Source organism: Manihot esculenta, chromosome 5 (assembly GCF_001659605.2).
Source record: "Manihot esculenta cultivar AM560-2 chromosome 5, M.esculenta_v8, whole genome shotgun sequence".
Classification (NCBI taxonomy): Eukaryota; Viridiplantae; Streptophyta; class Magnoliopsida; order Malpighiales; family Euphorbiaceae; genus Manihot; species Manihot esculenta.
The window spans coordinates 1,166,577-1,183,185 of NC_035165.2; the positions used below are offsets into that span (position 1 = coordinate 1,166,577).

The 16,609-nt window shown below is 35.7% G+C and overlaps 4 protein-coding genes across 6 annotated transcripts; 2 read left to right on the plus strand and 2 right to left on the minus strand.

Moving 5' to 3' along the window:
• Positions 1–459: 459 nt before the first annotated feature.
• Positions 460–6,350, plus strand: LOC110615193 (protein phosphatase 2C 32). 2 transcript variants are annotated; one of them, XM_021756945.2, is made up of 4 exons: positions 461–3,497; positions 4,251–4,364; positions 5,549–5,813; positions 5,990–6,350. In XM_021756945.2, the coding sequence occupies exons 1-4, from the start codon at positions 1,272–1,274 to the stop codon at positions 6,103–6,105; spliced, it is 2,721 nt and encodes a 906-aa protein (XP_021612637.1). In that variant the 5' UTR covers positions 461–1,271; the 3' UTR covers positions 6,106–6,350. The 2 variants fall into 2 exon arrangements, with proteins under 2 accessions (XP_021612638.1, XP_021612637.1); XM_021756946.2 differs by lacking the exon at positions 5,990–6,350 and having other exon boundaries at positions 460–3,497; positions 4,251–4,418; positions 5,549–5,685.
• Positions 6,351–6,813: 463 nt separating this feature from the next.
• On the plus strand, positions 6,814–8,530 carry LOC110614721 (germin-like protein subfamily 2 member 4). Its single transcript, XM_043956566.1, has 2 exons — positions 6,814–7,727; positions 7,829–8,530. The coding sequence occupies exons 1-2, from the start codon at positions 7,616–7,618 to the stop codon at positions 8,374–8,376; spliced, it is 660 nt and encodes a 219-aa protein (XP_043812501.1). The 5' UTR covers positions 6,814–7,615; the 3' UTR covers positions 8,377–8,530.
• A 334-nt stretch (positions 8,531–8,864) lies between these two features.
• Positions 8,865–10,035, minus strand: LOC110614720 (putative expansin-A17). The gene is made up of 3 exons (XM_021756357.1): positions 9,848–10,035; positions 9,443–9,764; positions 8,865–9,360 (listed from the first exon to the last, which is right to left on the minus strand). The coding sequence occupies exons 1-3, from the start codon at positions 9,978–9,980 to the stop codon at positions 9,051–9,053; spliced, it is 765 nt and encodes a 254-aa protein (XP_021612049.1). The 5' UTR covers positions 9,981–10,035; the 3' UTR covers positions 8,865–9,050.
• Positions 10,036–13,233: 3,198 nt separating this feature from the next.
• Positions 13,234–16,007, minus strand: LOC110614722. 2 transcript variants are annotated; one of them, XM_021756359.2, is made up of 6 exons: positions 15,685–16,007; positions 14,958–15,026; positions 14,714–14,860; positions 14,366–14,439; positions 14,146–14,283; positions 13,234–13,503 (listed from the first exon to the last, which is right to left on the minus strand). In XM_021756359.2, the coding sequence occupies exons 2-5, from the start codon at positions 15,003–15,005 to the stop codon at positions 14,148–14,150; spliced, it is 405 nt and encodes a 134-aa protein (XP_021612051.1). In that variant the 5' UTR covers positions 15,006–15,026; positions 15,685–16,007; the 3' UTR covers positions 13,234–13,503; positions 14,146–14,147. The 2 variants fall into 2 exon arrangements, with proteins under 2 accessions (XP_021612051.1, XP_021612052.1); XM_021756360.2 differs by lacking the exon at positions 14,958–15,026 and having other exon boundaries at positions 15,685–15,999.
• Between the last annotated feature and the right edge of the window lie 602 nt (positions 16,008–16,609).

Below are 16,609 nucleotides of genomic sequence, written 5' to 3' on the forward strand. Positions count from 1 at the left end.
CACCTAACCCCACCCATCCAATTTTGTTGATGAGCATGATGATGATGATGAGTACCAATTCATTGACTGACTCCAACAGCACCAAACACACACCAATCATTTGCAAGAAAAACTATAAATAAATTACTTTATTACAACATAAACTAAACCAAATCCATTGTAATTAATCAATGTCTCAACTTTTTACTATGAATTTAGTTTTTGTTTATTTATTTATTTCACCCTCCCAAACCATTTGAAAACCCCAAGAAAGAGACCCCCTCCTTGATGAACTCAACTTTGATTCCTCATCATCACACCAAATCCCAAATTATTTTTACCCAAATTACTAAAACACCCTTGAAATTAAATACCAAATTTTTACATTTTCATATAATTTCCTAAATATATATTCTGATTTATTTATTTTTATTTTTAGAAAAAAGATATATATATATATATTTTCATTTTAATTGCCACACACAAAACTAAAAAGTCTAAAACCAAGACCCATATTTGATATTTCCTTGTTTCTTTCTTTCCCTTCCTTGTTTCCCTCTATTTCTTGATTCTTCACAATCTCTGAAGTCTGAACACTGAAAAACCTCTTATGGGTCTATCGTTTCTTATCCTTCTCCTCTTCATCTTTTTTATTTTCGGCTTAATTTTTATAGCGTTGGACGGATTTTGAGTAGTTGTATGTGTAAGCATGATTCAATTGTGTGGGTTGGAATCATTCTGGGTTGTGTTATTTATTTGGAGACTTTGTCAGATTCCACAAAAGGAAAAATAAAATCTAAATGGATTTTGGGTCTCTGTTCGCATCTGATGTGTTCCATTTACTCTCTTTGAGACCGTCTCTTAGATCTGTTTGCTGCTGTGCTCGATCCACTGCTTTGTTCCCGCTTTATCACTCACTCTCAAGGTCAGATCATCACATTTTACGATATATAACTATTGCTTTAGCTCTGTATACTCGTTTTTCAATTTTAATTGCTAAGTAGAATCAGTTCAGTTATTCTAGCTGATTAGCTAAAGCTTGAAGTTTTTGCTGTTTTTAAAAATAAACAGTGTAGTTCGTTTGGTATCGAGCGTCTGGGTATTAATGCTTGGAGCATGAGAATTTGATGATGTATAGTTACTTGAAAAGTTATAAGGTGGTTGGTATTTTTAATGGGTTTTTAAGATTTTGTTTAATTTTTTTCATTTTGCATATTCTTATGGTGCAAAGTGAGATAAGCTCTCCATATCAGAGGTCCTGTATCTCTTTTTCGTAAGGTATATGTTTGCTAATGGGTAACGGCACTTCTCGTGTTGTGGGTTGTTTCGTGCCGTTTAATGGAAAAAATGGTGTTGATTTAGAATTTTTAGAGCCGCTGGATGAGGGATTAGGCCATTCATTCTGTTATGTTAGACCATCGATTTTTGACTCTCCTGCCATTACCCCTTCAAACTCTGAGAGGTTTACAGTTGATTCTAGCACCCTAGATTCTGAAACTTTAAGCGGGTCGTTTAGACATGATGCAATAGATGATCCCTCTGGTTTGCACAGACCGAACAAGACTTTCCCTGAAACTACTTTTAAAACCATATCGGGGGCATCAGTTAGTGCCAATGTTTCAACTGCTAGAACTGGTAACCAGAGTGCATTGTTTGCTAGTGACATGCAAGAGCCTGCTGCATCATTTGAGAGCACCTCCTCATTTGCTGCAATCCCTTTGCAGCCAGTGCCTCGTGGCTCTGGACCTTTGAATGGATTTATGTCTGGGCCCCTTGAGAGAGGTTTTGCTTCTGGTCCTTTAGAGAGGGGCAGTGGTTTTATATCTGGACCAATTGAGAAGGGGGTAATGTCAGGTCCTCTTGATGCTGCTGACAAATCCAACTTTTCTGCACCCCTTGCGCATGGTCGTAGAAGACCCCGCTTTCAGCGGCTAGTGAGCAGGGTGAGTGGACCAATGAAAAATACACTCTCGCGGACATTCTCAAAGCATTCAATTGGGGCAGGTTGGATGCAGAGGCTTTTCTTGCATCCAGCAACCCAATTGGCCTGGCATATTAGGGAGCCAAAGTTCCGACCAGAAGCATCACGACATGTCGAAGGTGGATCATCACAAGGGGAGTATGTGAACAGTCGTAACTTACAGTGGGCTCATGGGAAGGCTGGTGAGGATAGGGTTCATGTTGTGCTTTCTGAAGAGCAAGGATGGTTGTTCATTGGGATTTATGATGGCTTTAGTGGCCCAGATGCACCAGATTTTCTCATGAGCCATCTTTATAGAGCTATAGACAAAGAATTGGAAGGAGTACTATGGGATTATGAAGATAAATCTGTAAGTGGTGCAATAAAATCAGAAATTTCTAAGTGCATAAATGCTGAGGTTGGTTCAAAGTGTGGGAATGAAAACCAGCCAAATTCTAGTCAAGTAACTTCTTGTAGTTCAGAAGCAGTGTGCAATCCTGGAGTTGTCAGGGATCAATCTTCAAATTGTGAAATAGTAGAGGAACGTGATGATACTAGGAGCAGTCAACTGCAATCATCTATCTGTAACAGGCCTAGCATCTCAGGCTCTGCTTCTCTTCCAACTGTCAACTTGACTGGCCAGGGAAGGAAAAGTATGCGGCTGTATGAGCTGCTACAAATGGAATCATGCAATGAGCTAGGTTTTGTTTCATTGTCTCTGGTTGAAAGTGAAAGGAGGAATATAGGGGGTTTTCAGCCTAGTTCAGATCCTTCGGATTCCAGACTGACTTTACAAGATCAGCAAAGATCTTGTACACTGAATAATGATAATATTGATGGTTGTAATCAACAAGGTGAAGATCCCTCAACCTCTGGTGAGGATGGAGGGATTGGGTTTGAATCTAGTAATCCAGAAGTCATAACTGAGCTTAATGTTTCACTTCAACGACAGAGTACAAGAAAGTCTATTATTAGTTCAAAGATCAGAAAAATGTATAGAAAGCAGAAGTCGTTGCGTAAAAAACTCTTTCCTTGGAGTTATGATTGGCATAGAGAGGAGATCTGTGATGATGAGAGAGTTGCAGACCCCCCTGGACCTATCAGGAGATGTAAATCAGGAATTGTTGATCATGATGCGGTTTTAAAAGCAATGTCACAAGCACTTGAATGCACTGAAGAGGCATACATGGAGATGGTGGAAAAGACCCTTGATAAAAATGCAGAGCTCGCCTTGATGGGTTCTTGCGTTCTTGTAATGATAATGAAGGATCAAGATGTGTATATTATGAATCTTGGGGATAGCCGTGCAGTCTTGGCACAGGAGAGGCCTAACGATTGCCATCCAAACCCCTATTTTGCCAAGGATGACATAAGGCACAGGAACAGATCCAGAGAGTCATTAGTACGCATGGAGCTGGACAGAATTTCTGAGGAGTCCCCAGTTCATAATCAAAACAGTCAAGTCAATATGATCAACAAGAATAGAGAGATCTCCACTTGCAGATTGAAGATGAGGGCAGTTCAACTTTCATCTGATCACAGCACAAGTATTGAACAGGTTGAAAGTTTCAGTCCAGTGATTATCATGACCTTTTCTTCATTGGTTATCTATGAGTTTGCATTATTTTTAATACTATCAATCCACAGACAATGTCTTAAAACCTATAACCAATGTTTTACTCCTTAAACACAGATATTCCTTCTCTAGTTTGTTAACAACTTTATAATTCAGTTGTTACGGGAATGCAATAATACTTTCCATGCTCATTCGCCCCATGCCTGTGCTTTAATGTCCATTTTGTATTCATATCACATAAGGTGATGGCTGAATTCGATAGGTGAATGATGTAACAGATATCTTTTGTAATTTTTTATTCATAAAAGGTAATTCCTTTTTAATTCATATCCAAGCTGTTTTAGATACATAAATTGTGTAGTTGCTTCATCAGGCTACATTGAACCTGAAAATTTTCAGAGTTATCAATTTTGTATCTAAACTGGATTGCATCCTCACACAATTCCCAGGCTTAGACATTGATTGCTTAAATATTGAGCGGTTATCATTATTATTGCTATTATTATTTTGGCATTCAAGGTAATGATACTGCATACTCCACACTCTAGATGCAAGGAAATATGCCCAACTAAGATAAATTTCTAACAATCAGTTGTCATTTTAGGTTATTTTGGCATCTGGTGAAATTACTTGAGGATTTTATGGAACTAAATTTGCCTAGACTGTCAGAGCTTAATTCTGGTTCACTGTTGCAACATTTGGAAATAACATCATATGCATGTTTCCTTGCTACAGGAAGTGTTTAGAGTGAAGGCAGAACATCCTGATGACAACCAAGCCATTCTGAATGATCGCGTGAAGGGGCAGTTAAAAGTAACTAGAGCATTTGGTGCTGGATTTCTGAAGAAGGTTGGTGCTTATTTCAATTATGATGTTTGATATACTCTAATCTGGCCCGCTAAGGTATGCAAACTATGAAAACAACTTGGCTACAAGATTGCTTATGTTTATTATCATATTTCAGTGATTGTATATAAGTTTTGTTAACTTGATATTTTTAGTAAGGGCACATATAACTATTTCAATCTATATGTATAGTGTATATATGTATACATGGATTAGCAGATCACTGAGGATGGAAGACATTATGACATTGTGCATGAATATGTCAAAAAAAAATCAAGGCAGGGCGTCATCAAAGTGATATTATGATGAAATAGAATTAGCAAGCAAGTCTCAAAAAATTATGGAACCCTAGGAGCAGTTGAAACTTATGATTTGCAACTTCTTCTCTTGCCAGGTGGTACTTGAGTCTTGAGTGCAATTTCAATTGTTGATTGTTTTTAAGTGATAAATGTGGGGGGAGGAACACAGAGGGGCTTCTCTATTATTATCGTGTGTGACTTCATCTCTATTGCATAGGCTTCAAGATTTGCATTTGGCTTCTTTCTTGGTTACTGATGAATGGAGAATTAAACATATACTACACGATATTGAGCAATAGAGGGAAGAGGGGGACACAGGGTTAAACTCAAAATGGGTATCTATGAGAAGATATTTGTAGTTTCATTAGGTGAAAGTGATTTAAATTGAAGTGCTGTGTTATAGGATATTGCTTGAAGGAATGTAGAAATTTGTGTAATTTATGAATTTTGCCCAACATTACGGGCACACATGATTGTGAGTTATGATATTTATTTTACATATCGATACTATTCTCTTCTCTGATGGGGAATATCTTCATGTCATCTAGTTGTGGCTCCAACAATACGGGTGAAGTCAATAACAATCTCCTCTCTTTCTAATCTATATTCTCTCTATATTCTCCCTATTCTCTCCTCTCCTACGCCCTCTTTCTCTCCTTCTACCATATTATTCTTCTTCATGACTGTCAGTTAGGGTTCTACCTAACAATGATTCTTGATGGTTTGAGTTAAAGAAATGTCTTACATATGAATTTTATTTGAGTCCGACACATGAATTGGGATTTTTTTTTCATTTGTCCAAATTGAGTTAATTAATTATTTTACTTTTTGTTGATGCATTGATATATATTTGATCAAACATATGTTTATTTAACTTCGTGGTGGCAGCCAACTTGCAATGAAGCGCTTTTAGAGATTTTCCGGATCAATTACGTGGGAAATAATCCCTATGTTAGTTGCATTCCTTCTGTCGTTCACCATCGACTTTCCTCAAGTGACCGGTTCTTGGTTCTTTCCTCTGATGGGCTTTACCAGTACTTTAGTAATGAAGAGGTAGTTGCCCATGTCACGTGGTTCATGGAAAATGTCCCTGAAGGTGATCCTGCACAGTATCTCATTGCAGAGCTTCTTTTTCGTGCTGCCAAAAAGAATGGTTAGTGGAGTTAACTTCCCATCCTTTTCAATATCAATTGTTGAGGAATGAAAATTAATTGGAAAAGAAAGCTATTTAGCTCAGTATGCATTATTCTTAAATCTGGAAAAAATAATGTCCCTTCCCCAAATTGGACAAATCACTAGTTTTTGATGGGTCCTTATTGTTTGTTGCAGGGATGGATTTTCATGAACTGCTCGACATTCCTAATGGAGATCGGCGTAAATATCATGACGATGTCTCTGTGATGGTTGTTTCTTTGGAGGGAAGGATCTGGAGATCATCAGGATAATTGTTTTTGCATTTGCATGTTGCCTCCACAATGTAACTATTGTCAAGCAAGGGGTAATCATCTATGCAGTCCAGGTTTTAAAATCAGTCTTGACATTCTTTTGACATTTTCCTTTTCTTTTTTTCTTGGGATGGTAAAGATGCTCGTGGAAAAAAAGCTATTTTGCCATCCTGTCTATTCCTTTGAATGTTCATTCCCTTGGGGGTCAAAGTTTTGAATCTACAACTGCCTTTCATTAGAGAGTAGAGAGAGAATGCTTGGTTTAAAGGCAAGACTTCCTTTTCATTTCCCAAAAAGGAAAAAAAAAAATTACAAAATGAGAATCCAGGGAACATTGATGCGATACCAAGAGAGGCAGAATTTATATGTTAACCTAAAAACTTTGAAATCAAAACATGGGCTGTGTTTAATGGGTTGGGTCACCCATCTTTAATAAGTTTATATTTGAACCAATTGAGAAACCCGAATTTGAGAGACGAGGGTCACAAATGATGGTTAGAGTGAAAGGAGGGACTGAACCCAGAAGAGTTTAAAGGATATTACTGCGATTTCTGAAAAGGAGAATCAGTTTATCATTTTTTTTTTCAAAAAAAAAAAAGGGTTGAGTTGAGTTATCTAAAAAAATTATTTTTTAATATATTTAAAAAAATAAATAAATAAAAATTATGAGATAATGGGTATATTTTTCTAAAAAATTATATTTCGCCACAATAATATCTCCTTAAAAACATATATGTTAGCTTTCACATTCACAAACAATGTATAAAGTAGTTTTACGAAAGGCTCTCCCCACCTACAATTTCATGGCCAACGCATTCTTTGAAATTCTTTTCCTTTAATCATACTTTAAATCTTTTTCTAGAAAAGAGACAATAACCTTCACTTTCTTTTTTATATATATAAAAAAGGCAAGGATTTGCTTCCTTCATTAACCTAAAAGGTGGCTGGAGGCCCGTACGGACACGAGAAGTGGAAAACACAACAGTAAAAGAAAATCCTAGACGAGACCCTTCAACCACTGCTGCTGTGGTACCGTTCTGCTTAACCAGTCTCTTTAATTTGATTATGAATTTGCAGGCACGATGAAGTATTAGCCTAAAGTGCGGTGGTAGATATGTCCTGTCAGGAGAAGGACCCATTTAATTCCTGCATTTTGAAAAAAATTATTTCATATTTATATTTATTTGAATGCTCTTTTGACTAACCAGTAACCTAACCCACTCATGCTTTCACCTCATTGCTTTGACAGTTTTAGCTTAATTAATCAGGAAGCTAATGGCATTTGGTGATAATGATAATTAAGTTTATAAAATTTTAGTTTCTGCATTAAATTTATTTATTGCTTTGTATATAAGTTGGGACTATCCCTTTTCCATGCTTTAATATCACACCTCTCTTTCTAACCACCCATGTCTACAATCATTCTTCTTTAATCGAACAACTATATAAAGCAAAAGCATAGCTAGTTTCTCATGTATCCTCTAATGTCATAGAGATTTGAACTCCAAGCATGGCAGCAACTCTACTTAGTAAATATTTACTCATCTTTGCTTCCATCTCCACAACATTTGCTTATGATCCTGACATGCTTCAAGATCTATGCGTGGCCGATAAATCTTCAGGTTCTTTTTTTTTTCTTTTTTTTTTTTCTGACATTTTCATATCTATACATATGTTTAAACAAAGAATATATAGAATATGAAGCACTTGCCATGTTTTGCAGGTATTAAAGTGAATGGGTTTCCGTGTAAGGCTGAGGCAAATATTTCAGAAGCTGACTTTTTCTTTGACGGCATAGCTAATCCAGGAATTGTCAGCAATTCAGTAGGATCCCTAGTTACAGGAGCCAATGTTGAGAAAATTCCAGGCTTGAACACTCTTGGGGTGTCACTAGCTCGCATTGACTACGCTCCTGATGGTCTCAACCCACCGCACACTCACCCACGAGCCACTGAAATTATCTTTGTGCTTGAAGGGGAATTGGACGTAGGATTCATCACCACCGCCAACAAGCTGATATCAAAAACTGTAAAGAAAGGAGAAATCTTTGTGTTCCCGAGAGGTCTGGTTCACTTCCAGAAGAACAATGGAGACAAGGCAGCCTCAGTACTTTCAGCATTCAATAGTCAATTGCCTGGAACTCAATCCCTTGCCATGACACTGTTTACAGCAACTCCACCGGTGCCGGACAATGTCCTGACTAAAGCTTTCCAAATTGGTACCAAGGAAGTTGACAAGATGAAATCCAAGCTTGCCCCCAAGAAGTCCTGATTTTTCTCCTTTTTCCTATAAAATTTTTCCATCTAATACTGTCGAATTAAATGTAATCTAAGCGGATTTTGTACATGTTTCTTCATCAACTCAATAATGGAATTGAATGTATAATTTGTAATAATTTAATATAAGAAAAAATTCTTGAAACGAAGTTATTATATAGTAATTATATTACCACATCTACCAGTAGCAAGCTTGGTAGGATTCTGTTTTGCTTCCAAGTTACGAGCAATGTGGGGATATTTGGAATAAGTGCAGGCAATGTTGACTCTGATAATCTACACAATCAATATTTCTTTTTCTTCTTGATTACATACTATTAACTAATAATAAAAGAAAGGCCACAGAGAGGACTTAGAGGCCTTTTGGAATAAGTCGAAAATTTTAATTAATTTAAAATTTTAAGTATTTAGGATTTTACAAGATTCATAAAAATATATAAAAAAAATCTAAAACAAATACATAATAATATATATATATTTTTAGTGCTGCTCAAATTGTTTTTGTTTTTCATTTTATTATTTGTAATTAATTTGCATAGCATTTACCGTGGGCTTCATTGCACAATGCTAAGCCACAACCAGGGTAAGCAATCAATACAATGATGATGATGATAGAAACAGAAATAAACACAAACAAATCAGAATGGTTGAGAAGGGAAACTAAAAACTCTAGAATTGAACATTGCTTTTGAAGGACTGCCCAAACACCCAGTTGGAAGGTACAACGTTAAGAGCAGTGACGATACTTCCGTCGCTGGCTTGGACTCTAAACGACAAGCTCTGCCCATTTAGATAGCTCAGGCTCTGCCAATTCACACCCCAATTTCTTGACATGGTCTCCCATCTGTTGGACTTAGACCCTTTGATCCACACACTGGAGATCTCTCCTGCTCCTCCTACATTTGATATCAGCACAAGCTCAAAGTAGTCCCTTCCATTGATTGTGAATCTTATGCCCCCACTTCTCCTGCATCCCACTCTGATTCACCACAGCTTGTCATTCAATATTTAGAAAAGATTCCCATAAATATTAAGTTTATTGATGAGGGTTGAGAACTTACCTCCGGTAGAAAACAGGTACAATTCCGGCCCGGTACTTGGCAATGGTCTCGAATGCAGGTTGAGACATGTCGAAGTGTGGCCGTGGAGGATTGCACCACCCTCCATTGTCATTAGGGAGATTATAATTTGGTGGGCAGAAGTTTGTAGCAGTAATAGTAATCGATGAGCCCTTAAGGCACCATTGGGGGACCTGGGTTCCATCGCAGACAATCTGATAGCACCCACCACATGACTTGCCATCGTTGAACAAAGCTGTGCTCAGTGCAGCAGTTTTGACTCCATAACCATCGGTGTATAGATTTCCATATCCACAAGCACCGCCTATAACATTCAGCACATGAGATTATCACAAATATTAGCTACAGCTGATCAATTCTCGCATGGAAATAGAAATGGAAACTTACCCATTGTACCAGAAGCATCATTCCCACCATAGAAAGTTGCATGGGCTCGGAGCCAAGCAGCTGATGCTACGTATGGTTTTGAGGAGAAAAGCCCCAGCAAGAGAAAGACAAAAGGCATGGTCAGTATCTGCATTGTGCAGTCTTTTTCTCAAGAATAAGCGATTGTTCTTGCTTAGATGATTTACACAGAGCTGTTAACTTGATGATGAAAATAAAGGGCAGACTCCTCAGCTATTTATAGTAACCGCTAAGGTCTCGTCTCCTAATAAAATAATCTCAATTTTTATATTAAGTTATGAATGCAAATTATGATTGCAATTATTTTTGCTAAGTGCGTTCCGTAATCCTTTAATCATTAATAATATTTTCAAGTCAAATTATCTTAAAATGCATTAAAGGGAAAAATTCAATTTTTTTTTTTTTAATGCAGACTTGAATGGACTTTGGCAATGTCGGTGAAGCTATATGTGAATTTCCTGCACCCTCATCAATTTTTTTTTTTGGGTTTTCTGTGTATCACCAGAAGTTATTTTAATAGAAAGATGAAATTAATAGTGGATTTGGTATTATTTTTACAAGAGAATCTATTAGATTTGATTTGCATGTATCACTTAATTTTCAATTTTGTAATGGGGTTATAAAGTTTCTAAAACAAATTAAAAATAAAAAGCAACATTGGTCCCTGCTTCTAGAAAAATAATTAAATTGGATTTTTACACAATTATTTATGATTTTTTTGTCTTTTAAATGATTTTTTTAGCTACAAACTTTTGAATGTTCTCATTCTAAAAATAGAAAAATTAACTAAATTAAATTCTCATAAATTTCTTAATTTTGAAAAAATAACTGAAAAAAAAAACTACAAAAAATTGAGCTTTCGTACAGGTTGCCAAAATGACTTACAGACCTAGGTCAATTCATTGCTAAATGCAGCATTGCAATGCCGTTTAAACCCGATATTACTGCAACATAATGCGTTGGCAAATGCAGGAGTTGATATTGTTGCCAATTTTTAAATTGTAAATTTGGAAATTACAAATTTTTAAAATATTGATAAAAAAATATACAACAATTAAACCTTAATTACGAATTAGATAGAATCGTCATATAAATTCTTTTCGACATTTAATTTTATTTGAGATTAGTTATGCACTAATTATATTTAATGCTAAAAGATATAATTGAGAAATGAAAAATGAAAAAGAAAATGTATTTCGCATTTGGTTAATTTTCAAATAAATCATTAAGAAATTAATTTAAAGAAATTGGGAGGTTATGTCCTTTTTCCTCTAGTGATACATAACTACCACCTACTATGATACCATTTATTTCTGTCACGCAGAGTCGTATTTACTTGTCCATCATTGTCAGACACCTATTTAATTCTCCTCCAACGCGTGTGCTAATAGAGTCGTGACATAGCTAGGCTGCTCCCCTACTCCCGTCACATCCAACGAGCTAAACTTTCTTAAAGGGGTCTAGACTCTCGGCCAGTTCGATCTGTTCTAGTCGCGTATTGAATGTCGTGTTGATGGATCGGTCTAATTAGTGAGCTCTAATAGATTTTAAGTCTATTTTCTTTTTTGAGATTTAAATTCAATCGGATGTGACTCGCCAATGGTAATCGGTGTGCAATTAATTAAATATATACATAATGAATTAACGAATTTATTTGAAAAGCGGATTTGCATGAGTTCCATCTCCCCATAGCCTTACAGTTACTCAAATAAGTCGTAACTTGGTAGTTAAAGTCTTGCAACTAGAAAATTGGCACCATATGAAAATATTCCATGAGTTCACGTTCTTCGAATTAGTCCAGAAATTCATCCATATAAGCAGCTTACTTGCATTAGTAGTAACATGATCCGTAGTACGTTAAAGTACAAGTTGCATGACAGATGCAAATGCAACACGTCAAGTAGCCTTGCAATAAATTAACTATAGTATATATGGTTTGCAGCGTAGACTTTGAAATTTCATGTCTCCTACTCCTACCAGCGAAATGCAAAGAAGATTCTCAAATGAACAATCAATATATAATGTATATATACATAGCGCAGTCATTGTTTATCAAGAAATTAACATGCATTTATAGAAGAAGAATAAGAGGATTATAAGTCAGCTACATGTGTATTATTCTTTGGTCATAAAGGGGTATGGTGCCATATATTGTGGCATGTCTTATGGATTCTTCACGATCTATAGCACATGGGTTAGCTCACAACTCACCAACTTAATGATTCCCTCATGGATTCATTTCACATTGTTGAATTCAATTGCAAATTGGATAATTATATTGACACGTGCATTTTCAGAAATTTGAAGCAATAGCCTTGACCCTGTGGTACCAACCCATAGTTTTAGCTCGCCTTCCAAGTGTTAAAAACATTCGGTATTCAAACCAGGATGAGAACTACAAAAAGGAGTACTATTGATTCACTATTCAGAAATAGCAAGTCATGCAACGTGTTTTTTTTTTTTTTTCTAAATTATAAATATTTGAAATCTGAAAAGAAGTGCCCAAAAAAGAGATAGGTAGCACACCTTTTTTTGTGAAAGCAATTCTAGACCAATGATTATATCCAGGTGGATCTCATATGTGTAGGCAACATATTTTTCTAGTTAATTTCACATTTATGAGCAACTACATCATAGAAATTTCCGTTCACCCGCAGGATATATCAAGAGTCGCATTTAGATACATATTTTGTTCTCATAATGGAGGCAATACAGAACTTCAATTCACTTCACCTGAAAACTTTATTCGTTTCGCAAGCGAACTAAGTATTCAAAGCGCAAATTCTAATTTGATCTACCAGTGTACGAGCAGTAAACGATAGAAACACAACAAAACTTCATTTTGCATAAGCCTCGCCCACATTAGCATCTCCACAACAATAATAAACTGTGCCCTTTGTCAATGACGGAGCTAGGAACCAAGATTAAGGGGACCAATAATATTTTCTTTATATACAATACCTTTTACATTCATCAAAGTTATGTGAAAAAAAAAAAAAAAAAAAAAAAAAAAAAAAAAAAAAAAAAACTACAGATCCAGGGGATCATGGCACCCCTCAGTCTTCCCTGGCTCCGTCAGTGACATCCATTATTTGTTGGCAAACAATGTCAATATAGTAGTATATATAGCCATACCGCAAGCACACCATAAAACCAGTAAATCTAGCTGCAGATTTTGAATGCAGCCCAATGATGAGTAGGTAGTATTATTTCTATTTAAAATAGCTTAGAGCTAAGAGAAATTAAGTTACCATCGCAAAAGTGTCGCAGTAGTTTCAAACTACATCAGAAGTTCCTTAGATGTATAAAAAATGAGTACCTCAAGAATTCGTACCTCTGCCACATGCATAGCAACTTGAAGGTAGTACTTTCTCATTATAGCTCATACGTGCAAATAGAAGTAGAATTAAAGAGAATGGAAGTAGAAATATAACCAATATGTCAATTTCTAGGCTAACAACTGATATCAGATGCCTAGACTTCAGTTTAATTTCTTGCTTTAGCATCACAAAGAACTGACAAAATATATTGTCTAATCCCTTTATATTATGCTAATGAACAACATAATATGCTTTTTCATCCTATTTCACTCCAAGAAATCGCATCAATTTGTCCTTGATACCCAATCTATAAAAAATCTGTCATAAAATTCAGTGTCAGTTTTTTCCAAGTGTTAAACTGAAGTGAATATGAAATGAAAACAAATTGGTTAGTAACGTTATAAAATCAATAATAAGGAAGCTTCTAAAGTGTTCGCTCAACATCACTAATTTGAACATATTGCATGAGCTAAGTGATCATTCAGTGTACTAGTCCACTTTAAATATCACCTGACTGTTCTGTTCATAGTTCACCTCAATGAGTATGCAGATAATATTGAAGTTCATTTCCTGTTCTTAAGCGCTTTTCAGCCTTAGAACACTCAAAATCCATGAGTAATTTCTTCTTCTTCATTTTGTACAGAGTACTTCTACATATAATGATGCAAATATCTGCTGCATACCTTGAACATTTTTCCTATTTCCAGGCATTTTATGGCATGAAACACTGAAACTCAACAGCCATACCATCTATCTAAGCAAGTTATCTGAATATTTAATGACAATTAATTCAGGGTCTTGACCGGAGCTCCAAGGCAAAGATACCATAGCCCAACCTAATAGATATGGATCTTTTGCAGTCCTAACTGCAGGGATTTGCTCTTGATGCATTGCTGCAAATCCATTTTTTGCTGGTGAACTTGGAGTAACATAATTACATAAACGTATGTTGAGAATTACCTTCAAGAATCAATTTGAGGGTTCTGAAGTAAGTATCTAGCATTATGGAGGATTGCATTGTCCTCCTCATTTGAGGCATCAAGCATCCGTAGTTCTCTGATCTCCTCCTGCCATTTCTCCATTTTTTCCTTATGGATCCTGTAGAAAGGGCATGAGCTTTAAATGAAAACATAAAGCATCCAAGCTAAGTATTATGACGCATTTTATTATTTGTACAGACATGATCAACCGCTCTTCAAATTCATGACTCATCTCCTTAAACATTGTCTTTCCTGATTCCAGAAGCTCAGATACCTACACGAATAAATGACAGCATAAAAATTTAATGAGGAGCAAAAAGTCCTACATCCACAATAATGCCTAAAAGGAGGATTTTTCCAAACTATAGATCTTCTTCTCTGATCTTGGGCCCATTTGAAACATTCAAAACCAATGGGGATTTCAACTGATTGGAGAAAGGTAGAAGGTAATTTACAAACGGGGACGATAAATCAGACAAAATATCTGCCTTGTATCCTTTCCAAGTTTATTTTAAAAAAAAAACTTATATGTAATTTGCCATAGCTACCATTTGAGTGAAGTGTTCAATCTTCTCAACTATGTGAGCAATATTAAGTTCCATCTCTTCAGATCCCAGAGTGTTTGTCTCAGTCTCTTCCTTTCCTACAATCTCCAAGGCTGTTCCATCTCTTACCGCCAGTTCCTTCTCTTCCATCTGAAAAGGATAAAAATTAAACGCGGTCCCAAAGCAAAACGCGACTAATTATCCATAACAAGTAATGGTTTGAAAGGCGAAGAATGAACATCCATACACCAAGTTTCATGCGCTTCGTCAAAATTTCATCTGCTTCGTTTTCCATTTCAGTTACGGAAGTTTAAAGCTGCATTTAGAAAACAAATATTTCCAGCTTCTAAATTGGAAGAAATACAACAAATGAAGGATCAAGAAATAATGTGAAATCTCCACTACTAAATGTTGCCCCCGGGAGCTCCCTAAGGCCCTAACCATTACCAAGGATAAAAATTTCAGCAAACAGAACATGGTTAATCCATTCCAGAACTATGTTTTAAGAACTGAAATTAAGATACCAAATCCAACAGTTACAAACAAATTGTCATAAATGACTATTGGCTCATCTTTCCAAAATGAAATGTCCAGAGTGCAATTAGAGCAAAGTCCTTTGTCCCGAATGGAAATGGTAACTAAGAGAGAATAAAATCAGAATGTTCTTGATTTGCCAATTTCTTCTAGCAGAAACCTAAAATATACGAAATTTGAATGTGAAATCATTATTTTTTTCACAAAAAAAAAACTTGGAAATGGAAAAGGGAATTCAATTCCCAGAGGTTATCATCTCAAATGTGAAACTCCTAAAAATATCGCCTGAAATGTGATTTGAAACTAGAATCTATGATGAATCACAGTAGTACTTTACTTCTCAATCTAGAAAATCACATTTTCTAGCACAGACAAAGGATGAATCTGTCTTCAACAACATGATTTTGGATCAAATTGAGCGAATGAAACTGAGACCCTACCTTGATTTTGAATCTACCTCAAGTGGAATCGCAAAATAAATCTGCGATTGATCTCTGAAACTTCCTGCCAGGGACTGAGGAAAAAAGAAAGGAAATCTGATTTGAATTGGAACGGTATTGTTTGGTTCGAAAATGTTCCAAACTCTTTTAAAACTTGTGGGAAGGGTTGGGAATGCGCGGGAATGTTTCATCAAGGACAAAACACGTGCTTTCACCCTCGGGTTAAAACTGTGCCGTTTAAACATTTTGGCTCAAAGTTAAAACGATAGTGAAAAGACGAGCCACGGTGTATGCCGCTGAGGCCGTTGGTTGTCAGAAGGGGCAGCGCCACTTTGAAGACGGCGTGGTTCAAACGCGAGGATGGACGTTAGTAAAATCAGGACTTGCTTTGACCGTTCGAGATCCCTTTCATTCCAAATCATCTGAAATGATGTCGTTTCAATTAGCTCCTACATTATTTTTTAAAATTATAACAATAATGAGATTTATAAAAAAATTATGTATCACAATTATTTATAATTATAACCTAACTATTACTCAAAATTATATATAAGAAAAAGGATGAGTGCCAAATATATTATAATTTTTATATGATAAGATTAAATAAATTATATTTAAAAAAATAAGACTACCACCACGTAAGCCCTAGAGAAATTTTAAAATATAATAATTATATACAACAATCGAATACCAAAAATAAAAAATAAAAAAATAAAAAAATAAAAAATACTCATTTATTTATTTATTTATTTATTAATAAATAGGTGGATTCCAACTAAATAACCCTAATTTGTTTCGCCCCTTTATCGTATAATTTCTGACCGCTAGTCATAATTCCGTGAAAGTAGAAGGTAATAAGGATCAGTAAACTGCTGGTACTGGAACGCTTCGCAAGTCAGCATCAGTGGAAGCACAAAGGAAAACA

What these genes read in the sequence shown, in the direction of transcription:
- LOC110614722 (XM_021756359.2), bottom strand. Translation starts at nt 15,005, where the DNA reads ATGGAAAACGAAGCAGATGAAATTTTGACGAAGCGCATGAAACTTGGT. An exon ending in CGAAGCGCATGAAACTTGGT is followed by an intron (nt 14,861 to 14,957) that starts GTATGGATGTTC and finishes TATCCTTTTCAG; the next exon opens with ATGGAAGAGAAGGAACTGGC. An exon ending in TTTGAAGAGCGGTTGATCAT is followed by an intron (nt 14,284 to 14,365) that starts GTCTGTACAAAT and finishes CCCTTTCTACAG; the next exon opens with GATCCATAAGGAAAAAATGG.
- LOC110614721 (XM_043956566.1), top strand. Translation starts at nt 7,616, where the DNA reads ATGGCAGCAACTCTACTTAGTAAATATTTACTCATCTTTGCTTCCATC. An exon ending in CGTGGCCGATAAATCTTCAG is followed by an intron (nt 7,728 to 7,828) that starts GTTCTTTTTTTT and finishes CATGTTTTGCAG; the next exon opens with GTATTAAAGTGAATGGGTTT.
- LOC110614720 (XM_021756357.1), bottom strand. Translation starts at nt 9,980, where the DNA reads ATGCAGATACTGACCATGCCTTTTGTCTTTCTCTTGCTGGGGCTTTTC. An exon ending in TGATGCTTCTGGTACAATGG is followed by an intron (nt 9,765 to 9,847) that starts GTAAGTTTCCAT and finishes TGAATGTTATAG; the next exon opens with GCGGTGCTTGTGGATATGGA. An exon ending in GTACCTGTTTTCTACCGGAG is followed by an intron (nt 9,361 to 9,442) that starts GTAAGTTCTCAA and finishes GTGGTGAATCAG; the next exon opens with AGTGGGATGCAGGAGAAGTG.
- LOC110615193 (XM_021756945.2), top strand. Translation starts at nt 1,272, where the DNA reads ATGGGTAACGGCACTTCTCGTGTTGTGGGTTGTTTCGTGCCGTTTAAT. An exon ending in ACAGCACAAGTATTGAACAG is followed by an intron (nt 3,498 to 4,250) that starts GTTGAAAGTTTC and finishes TCCTTGCTACAG; the next exon opens with GAAGTGTTTAGAGTGAAGGC. An exon ending in GTGCTGGATTTCTGAAGAAG is followed by an intron (nt 4,365 to 5,548) that starts GTTGGTGCTTAT and finishes TCGTGGTGGCAG; the next exon opens with CCAACTTGCAATGAAGCGCT.